Here is a 15,413-nt window from a genome sequence, read left to right as displayed (position 1 = left end):
TATAATCATAACTGAGGATTTTTTGTTGCATATTTTTTGGTGTCCCCCTCCGGGCCTGGTGCCCTGCGCACCGCGTGTAGTGAGTCTTATGGGAGCGGCGGTGCTGAAAGGACGCTCAAACTAACCCGTAGTAGTGACCGCACTACAATGCGCTCTGCACTACAATGCATCGTCAGGAAGCTGATTGATACAGGACACTGTGAAAACACACACACAAACACACACACACACACACACACACACACACACACACACAACCCCCTTGTGGCTGGAAGATGCGCCCGCACTTACATTCCTGTTTGAAGGTGAAGTACTCTGTGAGGTGTCGGCACTCGTGGTTCCCACGCAAGAGGAAGAGTGTGCTGGGGTAGTTGATCTTGAGCGACCAGAGGTAGAGAACACACTGCAAGGAGAGAAAGAGAGAAAGTCGGAGATGTGTACCGAGGATTATGCACAGACCTTGAAAAAGTAGAAGATGCGGAGGTGCTTGTGTGATTCGCTCGCGAGATTCGATCAGCTGTTGCTCCCTCCTGCTGCCCACGCGAGTCGTTTTGGGGGCCGCGCTGTTCACATTATTGCAGAAGACTGTCAGCCGTTGGTTCCAAGTGATCTGCAGTTTGTTTGTTTTTTCAAACAAAAGAAACTACACACTCCCACACACTTTTCTTTGCTTCATTTGTCTTCGTTGCAGTCCGACAGCGACCTTGATCTCGGGCGGCACAATTCATCCGTTTTTTTTTTTTTTTATCTCTTTCAAAATGACAATGTGGTCTACTGCAATTTTCACATTGGGAAATGTGTTAACGGCAAAAGAAAACGTGTTTGTGAAGCAGATCAACGCAGGAATTCACATCATTATCGCTTTAACATGTTTTTCACTGAAAATTCCCTATAATATCGCAAATGATATTGCAATATCAGTCAAAAATAATCGCAATCATATATTATTTCAAAAAGGGGATGAAACACACAATTCAGATGATTAGGAAGGAAGTGTTTGTACATTTATTGAAATATTATACTCCAGTGAGCTAGTGTTGGGAAGTTAAACAGTTCATATTTAATCTTTGATATTATTTTATATTACTGAGAAAACATCTCCTTTAAACAATTGGATTTATTAGAGTTTCTCGGCACAATTACTACAATTTACAGGATTAACTTTGAACGCATCGTGACAGCGTTTCATTTTTACTGAATGCAGCACAGCATAGCGCTGGTTAGCGCCGCACTGACTGGGATTGATGTGTGTCGCATGATGAGAATGATATAAAACAAAATAAGTGTCAGATTAACAACATAGTTGTTGCTCATGTTTTTTAGGTTGTTCCTCCGCGGCTTTATGTCTCCTAGAAATGACACACGGAGAACGTGATCATGTACGTGTATGGGTGTGCGTGACCCGTCAGCTGATCGTTCTGTGCGTCTATTCGTATAACAATGATAGTCCACAGATTATTTTAAAATATATATACACGCATTTCTTTGATGAATTCCTGTAATCCAAACACACGCATGATTAACTACGGAGTATCCTGCGTACATAAGTTTTTTTCCTTCACAAGCAGCAACATTTTTCTCTTTGCCATCTTCTGACGGACACGGACACACACACACACACAAACACACACGGACACACACAGCAGAGCAGCATTTACAATCCAGGTGAACTGGCTTTCAGTACACGGTCAAGGCGCCGCTCAATTAGCTGCCACTTTGCCACTCTCAGCCCACTCTTTCAACATGCGCCAACCACGGCCTGCTATTAAGTCGCTGCAACGAGACGCTGAGGTGAGTGAGTCAGCAGGTGTGTAATCACACAACTGACAGTGGGAAAGAGAGAGAGAGAGAGAGAGAGAGAGAGAGAGAGAGAGGGAGAAAAATAAATGGAATGAGGGAGCTAGGAGTAACTTGTCTTTTTTGCTTTTCATGTTTGGGGGGCGGTGGGGGAGTCTGTGATGTGCAGAGGCAGAGAGACACGGCAGGAGGCCGACATGGGCTTTAATGAGAGGAGCCCCGCGTGTCTGAGAGCCTGGATCCAGACAAAGGGAAACGGCACAAGGCTTGAACACTGGCTACCGTCAGCTCAAACCCAGACACACTTCAGCCCGTGCCTGGTGTGTGTGTGTATGGGGGCCGAGGCTGTGGATGGGAGAGTGATCCAAGTGTGTGTGAGTCTATGGACGGACCGAGCATGAAAAAGTGGGGCTGAGAGATGGATTGCTCTGGCAAATTGCTCGCCGGAGGGAAAAGGCAACGCGCTGCTTCAGGAGGCTGCGCCGACTTTTTATGTTGCCAAGGCGACCACATACACTGATATCCATTCTCCGATATCTGTCGTGTGTGTGTGTGTGTGTGTGTGTGTCACACTGAAGTGAGCTCGGTGGCCTTGCTCTGAAAACGCAGAATATTTTCAGCCCTGCCATCAAAAGAAAACCGGAGAGAAGAGTCTGGTGCTTTTAGGCTCTTTTGTTTTGCAGCGACATCAGCAAATCAGGGGAAGCTGCTTCCTCCGATATGTAGAAGAACCCGAATAGTTCATACAGACTAGTTATTGGACTATAATAATATATTCATGCTTCAGCGGGAGCATTGTTTCGACCATCGCAGGGCTACAACCAAAGATTATTCTCATCGCGGATTCATCTGACGATTATCTTCTTGATTAATCAGTTGAGCATTTAGTCCGGGCGTCATTCAGTGGTGACCCACAGTCCGGACCAGGATTCAGTGCCAATTCTATCTGGACCCGTGATCATTTTATAGAGAATTAAATTAAAGTTTTAAGACGCATCGGCTGCAGCTTGGACCCGTCTGTCCCCACTGCCTTGTTTTGGGGATAATTGCTCGACTGCGTCTCATGTCAGCATTCAGCGCGCGTCACTCCATTACTTTTAATGAGCTGCTCCGTGTTCTTCACAGTGGGATGTACACTTCAGACACCTCCGATCACACCCACGCTCCGACTGCAGCGGGGGAGGGACATGGACGAGCACCGACGTCGTTTTACGAGTGAAGAAGACCCCCCTTCTGGGTTTAGGAGGAGGAAGAGTTTCACTTCTCTACAGATATACATGGGGAAATAATCCTGGTGCCCTAAATCGGTCCATCGCTGATGCTCTTTCAGTCCGCTCCTTTCATCTGTGACATTTCAACCACCTCTGTGCTGCCCGGTGTCCATCAAAAGCCCCCACAGAGTGGTTAAAATGTTAGGTTGCTGCCTTATTGACTCCGACACCGCCCACTCCACCATCCTCCCTCTCCTTTACACACACACACACACACACACATACATACATATATATACACAAAACAACATTTTCGAAGTGTGTCCTCAGGGTGTTACGACCAAATAATTAACTAAACGACGACAGATGAACGAGAACTGTCTGGAAAAGGCAAAAACAACTGCACATGTTGGAAGTAATAGCCGCTGACAGATTAATTGGCAGCGATATCCGTGGAACTGGGCTCTAATAGTGGCCAATGGACGTTTCTATCTATTACTTTGAGTTTGATGCTCAGTTATTCAGACTTATTGGTTAACGTATGTATTACTTTGACTTAGATATTCAGTGCAATAGTCATCCAGTTTAAAAAGTCCAATATTGTTCATTTAAAAAAGAAAATAAAGGAAATTGCAACGGTTGAATCGGCTATCGGCCTTTCCTCGCTCTAAACTATCATTATCAAACCGGCCTTTGAAAATCAACCATCAACCTCGTAACCACCCTCTGCACCAGTCACACAAAGACAAAAGATGCTTTTCCTTTTTTATGCCTCTTAATGAGAACTCTCCACTGATGTGGCATTACAATCGCATAACAGTCAGTTCAAAACCAAACTGGGTCAGAAATCGACATGTTGCCTTTTCATTGTCCTTCTTTGGCAAAACCTGGCGCCGACATTCCCACAATGCAACTCAACCACCATGCTTGGTCATAGAGTTGTGTCCTGCTAGAGGCTAGTGTTGTCTTGAGCTAATATCACGAAGCACTTCTTTCTCCGTAGCGTAACAGTTACTCCCCACCACCAGATTGTTTTTTTCTTCATTTTTCTGACTTCATAAGAGGAGTAAACAGACAACGCTGTTGAGTAAAATCAACGGGGTTCTTCCTTTCCAAACATTAATTTGGTAATGAACTGCAGTGCACACTCAGCTCAGAAATGCGTGCTAAAGTGTGAACACGTCTTCCGCAGTATCCACACTAACAATTTGAGATTGATGTGGTGAAAAATACCGATGTTTATGCTGAGATAGGTATCTAAATTCAGAAGACCTCAATGATCTGGCTGTAGTTTTAGCTATTACAATTGTATTTGTACGCTTAAAGCAGCGCTGTTTGGCCAATTATTACTATTTTATTTTATTTTTTAACTTCCTATGGTCATTTTGATTGACCTGTATTTTTTTTTTTTTACCCATGAAAACTGGGTCACTCTTGTAACGGCTATGAATCCAAGGTTACGACAGCCGTCCCCGCGGGCCCGGAGTCTCCATTAGAGTGCTGCAGTTCACTTTGGACAGCCAGACTGCAACTCTGTTCCATTTTTAACCATCTAATAAGCAAGTATGAACTGTGCCCTTTGAAGTTGTCATTCAAAATAGAATTTCAGACAGCAAAACCCAGTTGGTCATTTGGCACTGAAGTGAGATCCTCAAAGCAACGCTGCGGTAAGCCTTTAAGATTTGTGTAGCTATTCTGACCCACCATCTTAACCATCCAGAGAATCCAGACGGGCCATACCATGGTCCGGTTAAGCTTACCTATATCTTTTTACATCCTGGGTTTCTGCCAGTGGGTTGCAAACCCAGCAAAATTGACCCCAAGCCAAATATTTTTTAAATAATGTGTTATATATTTCACCATTCTGAAACAATTTTTTGTTTAAAACGTCAAAGATAAATTAAACCCGTTTGACTCTGCAATTCTAAATATTGGGTAATACAATTCTAAGTGTAATAATATGGCCTAATGACATCACCGTATATTGTACAGTATCTGTTCTGCCACACTTGTACGAGCATACCATACAAAAAAAGAAATGAAGAAAATTAAGTTATTTTCTCTGACGCTTGCAACTATCACAAGCTAATGTTGCAGAGATGAACGAGCTAGCCAAACTGTCAGCCACCTATGAAATATGTGTTAAAACTTTTTACAATTTCTAAAAAACAGAAACTATGTGGCCCATCCTAAAAGCTGCCATCAGTCTGTCTTCGGCTCACGCCGGGCTGCTGTCAATTAAGGACAGTTGGCCGCCCCTTCAACCCGTCTTAAGGTTAGTTTATACTCGCCGCACTGAAGCACGATCATGCGACTGCACCAAATAGTCGACTGATGAAAACACTTTTCAAATATGGATGGATTATACAAAACTATTTGTTTTGAGACCCTGCAGAAACAGGTGGCCTTACAAATCTTAATCTGAGTTTATATTTTGCAGCCAATTCAAACTGACCTGTTTCTTCACAGGACGATTATGAAGACAATAAAGTAGTCTGTGCACAGGAGATACCAGCTCACAGATAATTACAATCACTCCTCTCCCTTGTGGAGGTCAGTGTATGGCTTTATGCCGGTGACACATACAGTCTAAGACTTACACTGCTTCTCACTGTCTTTTGGATTCTTCACACTTCATTTGGTTTGTACGCCCTCTGGCACTTCGGGGAGTAATGCAACCGGCAGCAAAGAGGGTAAAAACTCCTCTGAACTTATTCGTATGAACAAAGCTTAAAGATACTTGCCGCCAGGCCCAACAACTATTCTGCCGCAAGACGCTGCACAACAACTCCTTTAATCCAAACAGCACGCACCGATGCTACTTCACATGTACCACACTGGGAGAGAAGCAGCAGAGGTCTGGCTTGATTATGACCAAACATTTTGACAGAAATACATTAAAACTCGGAGTGAAGGTCAAAATAAAGACATCTAATTGACAAAACAACAAAAAATGGAATGAAAACGATGAACACAAACAGAACACAAAATGTTTTATGTCTTCACAACACAACCCAAATGAGTTGTATTTAAACTGTAGAAACAAATAATTAGAAAAACCTGGAGTACGCAACACCTTACCTCAATACTGAAGTATCCTCGATCTACGTAGTCACCGAGGAAGAGATACCGCGTGTTACTGGGGGACCCCCCCACTTCAAACAGCTTCATAAGGTCAAAGAATTGTCCATGGACATCGCCACATACTGTAAAAAGACAAACATGCTGCTGTTAGTCACTAGTGGGCATTATGATGTTTTAAACAGTTGTTTGTCTGGATATCCCTTGGTTTACGTCGCCCCCTTTATGATGAAACCTGCCATATTTATAAGAAACTACATTATTTCTGAAATTATTAAAAATGCAGATTCAAAGCTGTTTTCTTTGTTCGAGGCCAAATATTTACTTTCCTTCTCAATTTTTAACGTGCATTGATATACGATGACAGATAGAAGGATAGATATATAGATCTAATAAAACATACCAATTAGAATAGTGATAGTATAAGTGTTTCTCTTTAGTATTGCTAAAGACATCTGAATAACTACAATATCATTTTTTAGGGATTCATTAATAGTCCGCGTTGAAGCCGACAAGTTGTTCCAGTCAAGTATACACTGAAGAGCTCTGCATGACATGCAGAGCAACACGATCACAGCAAAGATTTTAGAAGGCCAGTGTTGGTGGTAGATATGAGCAGATGGGAGCATTTGAGCAAAAGGATTTATGGTTCGGTGTGTATTACTTAACGACAACTGAACTGTGAATACTTTGCAGCGTTAGCAACGTTCATTCAAACACTTAGCAGAGATTAGCATCTCAGAGAGCAGCAGACAGAGAGGCTGGAGGCATGTTGTCTCTTGTCCACATGATAGCATTCAGGGTAAAGTTTGATTTTATTGCCTTTAGAGTTCAACACTTTCTGCTACATGACTTGATGTGTTGAGGGAAACCGAGTGGTTGTAAGTTAGATGCAAGGAAACAGTCAGGAATGAACAATCATATCTCTTGTGAGCTGGGTTCACTGTAAGGGACTAAGGCCATGCACAGGTCATCTCAGAGGGAGCAGCAGATACTTTTTGGGAACTGACTGATGACTGAGTTGACTCCGACAGCTTGTGAGGCCTTGGGTCTGGCACAGAACCAGCTGCTGGCATAGACCAACAGTGTTGCAATGGAATAATGCCTAGGTTGGTGCTGTGTTTACTCTCGACTCTACTACACCATCTATGCTGTCTGGAAATCTCTCGGTCCTTCCTTCCATTTTCTTGACGACCATCCAGCTAATGAACACAGCGTTTCTTTCAGGGATCCGGGGAAGTGCAGCAACCAGTGCGAGCTCTTGAAATCTACAGGACATATTTATAAGTAGTGTGTAATTTACACACTGTAGAGTGTTGAGAGTGGACCCCCATCAACTGTTACACACCGCCAAAACGACACGCTGGGTACAGTTTGTTCTCAGTCGCTCGCTACAATATGAACGGTTACACTCGCTGAAGAGCATGCTGGGTACAGCTTGCTCTCTTTCGCTTGCTATAATACCAACTGTTATGCTGCCGAACGTCATGCTGGGTACTGCTCGCTCTCAGTCTATGTTTGTGTGAGCGTTCGTGCCCAAGTGACACCCATACTCTTAACATTGCTGAGGTGATGCAACCATGTCATGGGTGGGTATTGTTAGCTTGCACGAAAGAAAATCCATCTGGTCGGGCTTTAAAGTAATGCGTTGTTGGGTGTCAGTAAACTAGAGCACGGACGACAACTTCCTTCAACTTCCTTGGAGGAACTACCGCCAGTTACAGGCGTGGCTTGGATGTGTAGGAGATGATAACTGTGTCAGGTCTATCAGAACTTCGTTCAAAGAAACGCAAAGAACGACACTGAGGGCTTTTCTCCATTAAAAAGACATTTTTGCTCTTTTTCGTAACGGCTTTGACCAGAGTTTAAATTGACAGACATTCATCCACTCTCTGGGGGTGGGGATCTCATATAGTACGTGTCGTGAATACCTTGTGTAGGTGGTCAGAGGTCATAGCAGCCATCACAGCGACCCCTATCTGAGCTCTCACTGAGCATCTTGCCTGCCTACCTGTTATCGGTGCATCCACTTCCAGCATGCACTTCTCTTGGCGGAGGATGTTGGCCCCATCGTTGATGATCTTCAGGGCCACATCCTCTTCCACCCTGCCCTCTTTGACGAGGTGGTTACGAAGCAGCTCGGGGTTGGGCTTGCCACTTTCAAATAACTCCTTCACGGTCAGCTTGTGTTGTGGAGGGTATGGCACGGCTATCGGGAGGGGAGAAAAACATATCTATTAGGATTAATAGCTTAGAGTTAATCACAATAAGTTTGCTTTTTTTCTTGGTATTTAGAAAGGTTGAACAGGGGTAGAACTTCTTTAAATTGTAAATGTAATAAAAAGACAATTTGATGGGGAGCACCTTTGCCAGAAAAGAGGTCAACTTCATGACAGTAACACATAACATAACCCCTGAAAGAAACCCTCTGCAGACTAATCATGAGACGTGACATCTGCATTGCCTGTGCTGAGATGACGTCATTGACACAAGACGAGAAAAGCACACACCTTCGTGATAATGCCATGCGGGTGATGCAAAAGACAAGACGGTAAAAAGCCCCGCACCTCACTTGACCCACCCCCGCTCTCAGTAATCTGCTCTGTACCACCTACACAATCCTTTTACCGTCACCGCTAAAAGTCAATGCTTTCCCCAGCTGAGACCCGACGGCTTCCTGAACAAAACAGTCGAAGGCGCAGCATCTAAAACTGCTAAATGGAATTACTGTCCAGCAGGCGACCCAGCATCCCGATAGCAGTGAATTTTCTCAACAAAAAAAAAAATCTTTATACGCTCACCAAAATCCGATACATGTAATATGGTCTCATGACTCAATCCAATTCTCCCAAATGGTGCATTAATGCAGTGAATGATGAAGCGGTAACGTATGAGCAGTAGTGGTGTAAGTAGACATCGGACAAAAATGTAATTTTCCAATTATCCTGACGCAAATTAATTCTTTTATCCCAATGATCATCAATACTCTTTATCTTACATATATGTTAAAAAAAAGGTTTTGTTTTTGCACACAGGTAAGATAAGCATCTATTTTTTGTAAACGTCTTTTTATAGTACATCATCATTAAACGCTTTGCATAAAGAATACATGTAAAAAAAAAAAGGATGTGTTGGCATCCTTTCTGTTTTACAGGATGAGTATTTCGGCACACATGTGAACCGTGTATTAATAACACAGTCAACCATCATAGTGTGAAAATGAGAATAAGAAAATCTCTAGGGTACCTAATAATGCCACACTGTGAACAACACATCCGTGTTGAAATGGGCATGAGGAGAGCTAGTAACGTTGACAGTACCGGTGCCAACAGCGAACACAAAAGGGTCCATTGAGTTACATATTATGTGCTCAAGGTCTGCTCAGTGAAAATTTGTATTGGGGCGAAGGTACATACAAAAAGTTGTCATGATGTGTTCAAATCTTATCGCTAGAAACATGAAACTACTACGAGAAACTTTCCTATTGTGCTGATTTTGGCAGTCACTTTGGACAAAAGTAGTAGTAGTAGTAGTTTCCATAGCACCAGATACGCTTTAGAAAACCTCTCATTGTACTGCAGCAGGATCTGACAGTCTGCGCTACTCGGTACTGATTTTGGTTCTCCGGTGTCGTCCTTCGCTCCAGCGGGGCCAGCAGTAGGGCCTGGACTGCTGCTGGAGGCCCGGCTCGAGTCTGAGCTAAAAGAGTTTCTGGTAAACCTGCATGATCGAATCTCGTTTCCGAGCAGAATCCGACCGGTGGCACCGACGACAAGCGCAAAGATGAACTATACAGATATGGCCAATTGTCTCGCTGATGGGCTCGTCATATCGATGGCATCATATTAAATTGAGATGTATAAAATAGATATTAAAGAAGGAATGTTGCTGTGTTTAACACTAGCTCTTAGTAGTTTGTAACCTGTAATGCCAAGAATCTTTGATTTTCTTATTAGAATTGTGTGTATGCACAAAATAAACATGATAGACGACGATGACAAAGTCAATGGATTACATTTTGAACTTCAGACGGTGCACAATGATTTAGGCTGTGGTGAAAAAGAAAGAAATCTGCAGCCTTGTGTACCAGCTGCTATCACGAAACAATGTTCTGTATCGGCCGATGTGGCTCATCAACAATCAGCAATCCCTATCGGCTCAAAAAACGTGACCAGGGCCATCTGTAAATGTTATAGTCGCTCCCTTGTATTTCCTTTCTTATACGTGATCGAAAACGTGACTCAAATGATGATGACTATCCGAACGGAGAGCCTTGTGATCCGCTGTGCCCCTAATAAAACGCAGCAACTACCACTTAAAAAAAAGAAGAAGAAAAAGGGATGAAATTGAAAGCGGCCACAATGCGGGAGCGGACCGACTAAGCTGCACATGTTTAAAACAGTAGTAGCGTATGATCCAAGCCCTCTCACTCCCAGGGCTTGCAAAGTAAGAGGGATTACAGCTGGTTTATCTAATAACAAGCCAGGCACAAACCAAATACATTATGGCAGCAATTAAGTATGGTGTAAAGCTAGCGTGGGAGGGTTTTCAACAGTGTCTGTAGGGCATGCAGAGACTTAAGGTAGAAAAGTGCAAATAAAACAACATGACTGTCAAAGGCGACTGCCTTTGTACACCCTTAAAAGAGAAAGTGAGCATTAAAACCACAGGAAATATTGCCACAGTGAACACTTCTCATCCTGGATTCCTGATATCATCAAATGCACCCAGGACACCCTGTGCCATCAGATGCGACATGAATACTTTTGTATCGGCTCGTGAAAATCAGAACTCCTTGTGCGATAAGCTGTGCCAGCGGAGGAGGAGAGGAGGGAGGCGTTCTGAGAATGTTGTCACACCCACGCAGAGCAAATCAAAGTGCAATGTGAAGGAAGAGAAGAAGAAAAAGCGTTGATGAATTTTTTTGTGTGGGTGCATGTTTGCTAATCAGTGATGCAGCAGAGGTAGCCTCGTGTATTTCTCACTCAGGATCAGTCTGGACTAACATGAATATAAGAGTCCACCGATGGTTTATAGACATTTAAAAACATTTCTTGGATTTATTGTTGGTTCAAAAAAGCAAAGATGTGAATATGACTGTTTGACTCAGGAGCAGGAGATGCTGGTAACTGGCATTAGTTCGGCCACAGACAATCAATGTATTTTTGTAGGTTAACCCGAGAAGTTAGCATCCTACTGGTTCTCTTGACAAAAGGCCGATGAGATTTTCCAAAATTGGATTTTGGATTATTGCAGAAAATAAACTGTGCGGCAAACAAACATTCATGATACTTGCACGTTTTGTTCCGCAAGATGATCTCCTCAAACGAACATCCCTTTTATCATTTTTCAAGCGTGAACGCAATTGGCAGGAGTAATAAGCTATCGTCGGGGCATAAATTAACTACACTGCGGTCACGTGACTGTTCACCTTAAAGGAGTAGGAATGACTTTTCGTTTTCTCACTTAAGACACTTTTTGAAGATACGTACAAAGCTTTGAAGTTCACGAGAGGGATATTTACTGACCTAAAACAAAACTTTTAAATCTCTTCAGACAGTGTTAAACAGACTTTATTCCGGGCCTACAATCAAAAAGCTATTCCAAAAACCCCATCGACTTTGACACAAAGGGGACCCGACCAGATAAGCGCAAAAATGCTGACTTCTTGGGGTGGGGCGGGGGGTTGAGTGGGGACTCATTCCTGCAGCACTCTGTGGAGAAGCTGGAGCACAGTCGCAGCTCGGCTAGCCCGAGGACAAGCTGTCATGCTTTGTTGTTGACCGATGTGGTATAAATAAACAGGTAAGTGCTCCCCAGGCCTGTTCGAGGCCCGGCAGCGAGGAGGGCTGTAAGCTGAGGTACGAGCCTTAAGAACGGATTAGGTAAAGCCTCTATTAGCAAGGGCTTCCAGATTCAGGGGCTGTTTACTTAAAAGCCTTGTTACACTGACGCAGGGCTCTAGTACGAACGAAGCAGACACTGGGAAAGAAAAAAGCTGCGATGGCACAGAATTGGCCACACAATGGACATGAGATAACCAGGCCGCGAGGCGTTTCGAGCGACAACCACACGGGCCAAATTTATGAGCGTTAATTAGCCATGCTGGACGATGATAGCTGGTCTCAATACCAAAGAGCTGAACTCTCCTTCCAACTCCTTCCCCTAATCATAACAATGAGAATACATTTTATGTAGGTTTGCCTGTGCAACGAAGGTCTGTTCAAACACAGATACAGATGAACGTCTGGCAGCCAGCATCACTCAATCCAAACACTGTGCGGTGGAAGACAACGACGGGCCGACGATGCGAGGTTGTTGGTTTTTTTCCACCACACAACCGAATGAAGAGGAGGGAAAAAATATGTTTTTTTTCATTAAGAATATCCCCTCCACCCTTCCTCCTTGAGATCGGCTTCTTATTAGAAAAAACATGCCCTGCCTAATTAGCATGAATGTTTGATGAACTCCTCCAAACCGGCAGACACACATCGGGGCCGCCTCTGCCAACACACATGCCCGTCTGGCATGACAACAAACGACTCAAGAAAACAAAAGACACGACTGTCCGCCACCCTGCCCACCGAGGGCATGGTGTTTGGGGACAGCTGATACGGCCCTGGATATGTTTGCCCATTGTTTTCAAAATCAACACAATAGACGGGGGATTGAATTACAAAGATGCGGCCGAGTGGAGATGAATGGAGCGGAGCGTGGCTGGATGAATCATGAAGTCCACTTCAGATTGCTCTAATTATCGGTGAATGTATTACACCCCGCTCACCCGCCCCATGTCAAAGCTACATAGCCAGGCCTCAGGGTTTTTTTTGCCACCGCTTGTCAGTCGATCGCCATGTGCCGCGTGTTCCCCTCTGGCCTGCTCTTTGATTTGATTTGAAAAACACAGAGGATCAGGTTCAACGCGGTTCGATTTGAAAGCTGGCGAGAATCTCTTTGTCACGTCAAGCAGCGGTCATGTCACAATGGAGCCGCGCAAACTTCTGTCTCGAGTGATAAAAATGGATTTTAAAAAAGCCATTGAGCCACCGAGGCGAATGAGCTTAACTGTTGACTTACACAACCAGAGCAGCATTAGTCTTTAGGCAGTCTACCAGTTAAGCCCTCTTACAGCCACCAGTTACACTGGAAACATCCCTTCCGCAAAAGGATCAACACTCATCATGGATTTTTGAAGAGTCTGCAACTTCCAACCGTGAACCTATAGTGATAATTTTACCTCGAAGCTTGAATTATTTAAAGCCAATTTTACAACTATCTCCTCAAAAAGAAAACATGCATGGCGTGGACATCAACAACTTATGCCAGACGTATCGGTTTAGGGTCGCACCCTGAAAGCAGAGTCATCCTCACGACAGTCTACGTTTTGTCTCTCTCTTCTTCTCTGTCATGTTGTTTCTATTATCTCTCTCTCTCCCCACCATGTGACTGGCCATGTTGGGAACATCACTGGGGAGATTCTTTCCACAATTAACTCACCCTCTCCCCCACTGGCTCACACTTCAGCATTCCTCAGTCCCCTGGAAGGACACTCTCCCAGTGCCCTTGCAGACGGAGGGGGGATGTACAGTAGGCTTTGTTGGCATTAAGAGAGCGTGGTGTCGAGGTAGTTGGGTTCTCTCTCTCTCTCTCCCACGGGAGCTACCTCAAACTTGGCTATGGCCATCCTGCCCTGTCCCGTCCTGTCTCGGGGCAGACACAACAAACGGTGTCCCGCATGTCCAACGAGCCGGGACAACCTCGGCGTGGAGGAATCCATCTTGTCAAAAGAGCTGTGCCGGTAACCCGAGCAGACCTCGGGTGTTCCACGTTCACGTGAATTCAGATTGCATCCATCCTAAATGTCAAGGGGGTTGGCCGGCGCCAGAGATTGACTTCTTGGCCTTTGAGTTCCACTATGTGTTGCTGTATAACTTATGCGAGTGGACAACTACTTACTTATTAAATTTTATGCTGAGCAATTATTTAAAAAAAAAAAAAATCAAATTTAAAGATGCCCAAATTCATCCCCTATTTCTGAGCATCTCCTGATCAAAGAGTCTGGCTTAGAAAATCTATGGTGGATATTACAAAAGATTGGATAATTACTCAATGCAATGCACTAAATGCTGTAATAAAATATACTTAGCCACACGCCTTCTTCTTTGCTTTTGACAGGGAGAGGTTTCGACAAAGATATCCCAAAAGCCACAGGTGGGTTTTTCCCCCAAATCACGCGTTTTTTTTGTACAAATCATTTAGAAAACACAAGTAACATTCACTGTACGCACGAGCATCCAAAAAGGAAACACTCACCTTTCACCAGCCGCTCCGTCGTGGACTGCTTCTCCGGTTTGTCTTTGTCCTTATCTTTTCCTGACATCTTTGCTTCGTCTGATTTCTAAATTTCGGGGCTCAAATTTTGATGGGGATCTCTCTCTCTCGCTTTCTCTCTCGCTCGCTCTCGCCAGCTGGCCCGGAGACAAGCTAGCACATCCGCCTGGTGTCCGCCCGCTCCGCCTCGACTCTCGGCTGCGGTCGGAGGCTCTGACGGTGACGGTCGCCCCCTTTTTTCCCAGCAAAACGGGAAAGATTAGCTCGCGAACAGGAGCTCGCACTCTTGTTGTGGGTCGGCAGGCTAATTACCTAGCTAGCTTGCGGCGACATTAATGCTAGCGAACAATTACAACACAAAGTAATAGTAATGTTGATAAAAGGGAAAGAAAAAAAAATGGAGAAATGCAATTCACACGAAAGAACAGAGGCGAGCGTTGGTCGTGTAGTAGTTGTCAAGTACAAATAATACCTGGAGGGAGGCTGCCGTTGTCGGCTAATCCGATTTAGTTACTCTTTTTTCCAGCTAGTTAGCCAGCTAACATCTTAACGTGTCAGCAAAGACGGCAACGGGAAACTGTCGTTTCATTTTCCACTCGCAGGCTTCTATGTTGTATGAAGAAAAATAAACGAAGTAGTCTGACGTGAAGTCGCGTTAGTAAACGTTACTTGGTGTGGATAAACGCCGAGTCCTCTCCAAGATGCAGACGGCGTCTTGACGGTGTATCCTCCCCCTCAGATTAAACTCTAATCTGACAGGGAGCGAGGAGGAGGAGCGGCGATGGATTTCCTCCAACATGGTGGAGCCAATGTGACGTGACTAAACGTAACGCGTAGTTTAGGGGTGCGTTCCCAAATACGACATATTTTCTATTGAGGTGACATGCTTTTTTTGTTCTCCTTTTTTTGCCTCTGCTCGCGCACGACAGACCATAAACAATAAAAAAATACCCCCAGATACTGCAGCAAGAGCGTCAAAAGCAGGTGGCGTGT

At 44.3% G+C, this 15,413-nt stretch overlaps 1 protein-coding gene across 4 annotated transcripts in view; it reads right to left on the bottom strand.

Moving 5' to 3' along the window:
- ppp3cca (protein phosphatase 3, catalytic subunit, gamma isozyme, a) overlaps positions 1 to 15,209 on the bottom strand; it is a 28,552-nt gene extending 13,343 nt beyond the window's left edge. For 2 of the 4 annotated variants that reach the window (XM_068566619.1, XM_068566620.1), the window contains exons 1-4: positions 14,403 to 15,209; positions 8,101 to 8,298; positions 6,090 to 6,214; positions 292 to 403 (exon numbers count right to left, since the gene is read on the bottom strand). In XM_068566619.1, coding sequence (XP_068422720.1) covers positions 292 to 403; positions 6,090 to 6,214; positions 8,101 to 8,298; positions 14,403 to 14,469 — 502 coding nt within the window. In that variant the 5' untranslated portion in view covers positions 14,470 to 15,209. The remainder of the gene's footprint in view (positions 1 to 291; positions 404 to 6,089; positions 6,215 to 8,100; positions 8,299 to 14,402) is intronic. The other 2 variants (XM_068566617.1, XM_068566618.1) reach the window with 2 other exon arrangements.
- Between the last annotated feature and the right edge of the window lie 204 nt (positions 15,210 to 15,413).

Source organism: Clinocottus analis, unplaced genomic scaffold, assembly GCF_023055335.1.
Source record: "Clinocottus analis isolate CAN_PGR_092001 unplaced genomic scaffold, fCliAna1.0.p SCAF_7, whole genome shotgun sequence".
Lineage (NCBI taxonomy): Eukaryota > Metazoa > Chordata > Actinopteri > Perciformes > Cottidae > Clinocottus > Clinocottus analis.
This window is presented reverse-complemented; position numbering and strand designations above follow the sequence as displayed.